The 2838-nt window shown below is 43.9% G+C and overlaps 1 protein-coding gene across 1 annotated transcript in view; it reads left to right on the forward strand.

The window, feature by feature from the left end:
• The first annotated feature begins 2149 nt into the window (after window positions 1–2149).
• The window catches only part of POLR2D (RNA polymerase II subunit D), a 2869-nt gene continuing 2180 nt past the window's right edge, over window positions 2150–2838 (forward strand). Inside the window, exon 1 of the mRNA XM_072407854.1 lies at window positions 2150–2569. Coding sequence (XP_072263955.1) covers window positions 2254–2569 — 316 coding nt within the window. The 5' untranslated portion in view covers window positions 2150–2253. The remainder of the gene's footprint in view (window positions 2570–2838) is intronic.

Here is a 2838-nt window from a genome sequence, read left to right on the forward strand (position 1 = left end):
GCTGAGCACCTAAGCTTTATCCTCCCCATCTCCATGGAGCACCATTTTAGGTAGGAAAGAAGAATTCAAACTGCTATTTGTCTGCTATCCGGGGCTCTGTTAGGAACAGGAAGTGATGAAAAAACTGTAGCAGATTTTTATAAATAAATACATCTAAAAATGTATTATTCTCTCTTTTCCCCACTGACACCAGTGTTATACTCTCCCTGACCTCTGGTGCCAAGCCATTCCTTCCTCCATATGGCCACCAACCCCAGGGCAATTTTCCCCTTCACTGACATCATACATAAGGGTTTTATTCTCCCACTGATACTGATACATTACTTCTTGACCACTGCCCTGCAAGGTATTAACTCTCTGTCTATTCTCTGTATATACACATATATATATATATATATATATATATATATACTCTGTAACTAATTACAGTAGAACCTCGGATATCCGGCACCCACGGGGAATGGCCGATTCCGGTTAACTGAGGTTACTCTGAAACTGAGGTTGCCTGCATAGCCACCTATATGATAGCTTAGTACCAGTGGCAGGCTCTTTTTAAACATCTGGGTTTTTTTAGGCCTTAATTCTTCACTTTGCTTAAGCTGTTTGATTGAATTTTAACTGGTAAATGACAGTACTGAACCCAGCAGGGCTCCCAGAGTGCTTACAGGTTTATATCTTACATAGGAGATCTGTGAACTGAAATTCACTGTATGACCTCTGTTCTCCATCCTGACACCTGCCATTGAGTTTCTGGTTGGTTCAGTCTACATTTTGCCTCTGCTCTGTGAAAAATCGACTTACAGGACTACATGCTTCGGTAGATTTGCCGCATTATTAGTGCTAAGAACAGAATATTTTTTACCTGACATATTTAAACCTTTCTTGGAGTATGCACAACTGGACACCAATACTAGAATAAATCAGGCAGCAATGTACTAAAAGATAAAATGGTATTAGGAAACAAAATTCTATTTTTCTGACTTCTACAGCTCTCTCTCTGCCTATTTTTGGGATAACTGTGCAAAATGGCTGCTGCCAGAGTGGTTGTACTAAAAAAGTGGTGCAATGTGTTTTTTTTTCTCACAGATGACATTGCTTTAGGGCAAAGGAAGGTATGATAAGAATCTGTATGAGCAATAAGAAGTTAGGAGACATTTTCTGTGTTATGCCAGACTTTTTCATTGCTTTAATGAATAAGGGTAGGCAACCCTTTTATATCAGGATAAAATTACCTTCTTATTTTGGGAGGGAGAACATGTAAAAAAGTAAAGCCCCTCCCCTTTTTGTTTTGATTGCCTACGCAATGCGAGATCAGGTGATGTAGGAAGAAGGAGAGCAAAGAAGATGGCGGAGCCTGGTACTTCCTCTTCTATTTCCAAACCAGCAGAAGAATCGTCCTTCCAGGACATTGTTTCTCAACATGGAGACCCCCAAGAAATCCAATATTCACAGTGCATTATTGTGGTGGTCAGTGGGAAGAATGCCATCCTACAGATTGCCAAAAAGTAATTGGAAACTTTGTGGTATATTAGTTTAACTGACTTGATAGTCACACATTTCTCATTGTTCCTCCCAGGAACCCCCAGCAACCTCTGAAGGAACCCAGAGAATAGGAAATCTTCTGTTCAGTATAATTGCACTACTTCTCATCCAATACATCCCCCATCCTATACCCTGATATCACCCTGCAATATTACAGGTGTACCCCATATCACCTTATAATCATAGAAGTGCCCCTCATCACCTGTCCCCCCCCCTTCCTAAACTCTCATATCATCCCACAATATTAGCAGTGCACCCCATTACCTGCCTCTCCATATCATCCTGCCGTAAGACCAATGCACCCCATATGACCCTGTAATATTAGCAGTGCACCTCATTCCTAGCCTATCCATATCACCCTGCCATAATATTAGTGCACCCCATGACCTAGCGCCCGGACTACACCCCACATTCACCCTGTATAACCTTGCAATAATATCACCCCCCAATATTAGCAATGCACCCCATTGTCTGTCTGTTCCCTCCTGACCCCCACATGACCCTGTGATACTAGTGAGAGACCACATCATCTAACCTCCTTCCTAAACCACATATCACTCTGCATTATAAGTGCACCCAACACCTGTCTCCTCCATTTCTCCCTTTAAAATCACCAGAGCTTCCTGTAATAGAGCACAAGAATCAAGGCTCCTCAAACTCCTAACTGATTATTATACAGAAGTCACACACAAACATAAGTTGTTTCGGTGAATGATAAGTGTAATTTTTAAATTTTCCCGGGCTTCCGGTTTGCTTGAGAAGCCCCGCCCACTTGCGGTTCTTTGCCCGCCGTCACTTTCAGGTTCTTTTACTGGGTTGGAACAGGCCGCCTCTAGGACTATAGAGGACAGACAGGAGAAGAGCGGCAGCATTAAGGCGATCTCTCCTGGAAGCAACTTTCTTGTTTATTACGTCATTCCGTTTCCTTTGTTATCTGTTCCCGGGAAAGCAAGGATGGCTGCCGGCGGAGGTGAATCTCGTTCTGCCGATGTGGAGGAGGACGCCTCTCAATTGCTCTTCCCTAAAGGTGAGAAGTCCTGCTTCTGATCAGGAATACACCGTGTGTAAATCCTTCCAGCCAAACTGCTCAGTGCTAATGGCGCCTGGGCCTTATACAGACTGCTGCTGTGTTATGGGTAGCGCTTGTTCTCCCCATCTCGTGCGTGTAATTGCCCCGATATATAACCTGTGTGTGTGTGATGCCCCAGCAATTGCCCCGGCGCATGCTCCTCGTGTGTGTGTGTGTAATTGCCCCGGCGCATGCTCCTCGTGTGTGTGTGTAATTGCCCCGGCGCA

This window comes from Pyxicephalus adspersus, chromosome 4 (assembly GCF_032062135.1).
Source record: "Pyxicephalus adspersus chromosome 4, UCB_Pads_2.0, whole genome shotgun sequence".
Classification (NCBI taxonomy): domain Eukaryota; kingdom Metazoa; phylum Chordata; class Amphibia; order Anura; family Pyxicephalidae; genus Pyxicephalus; species Pyxicephalus adspersus.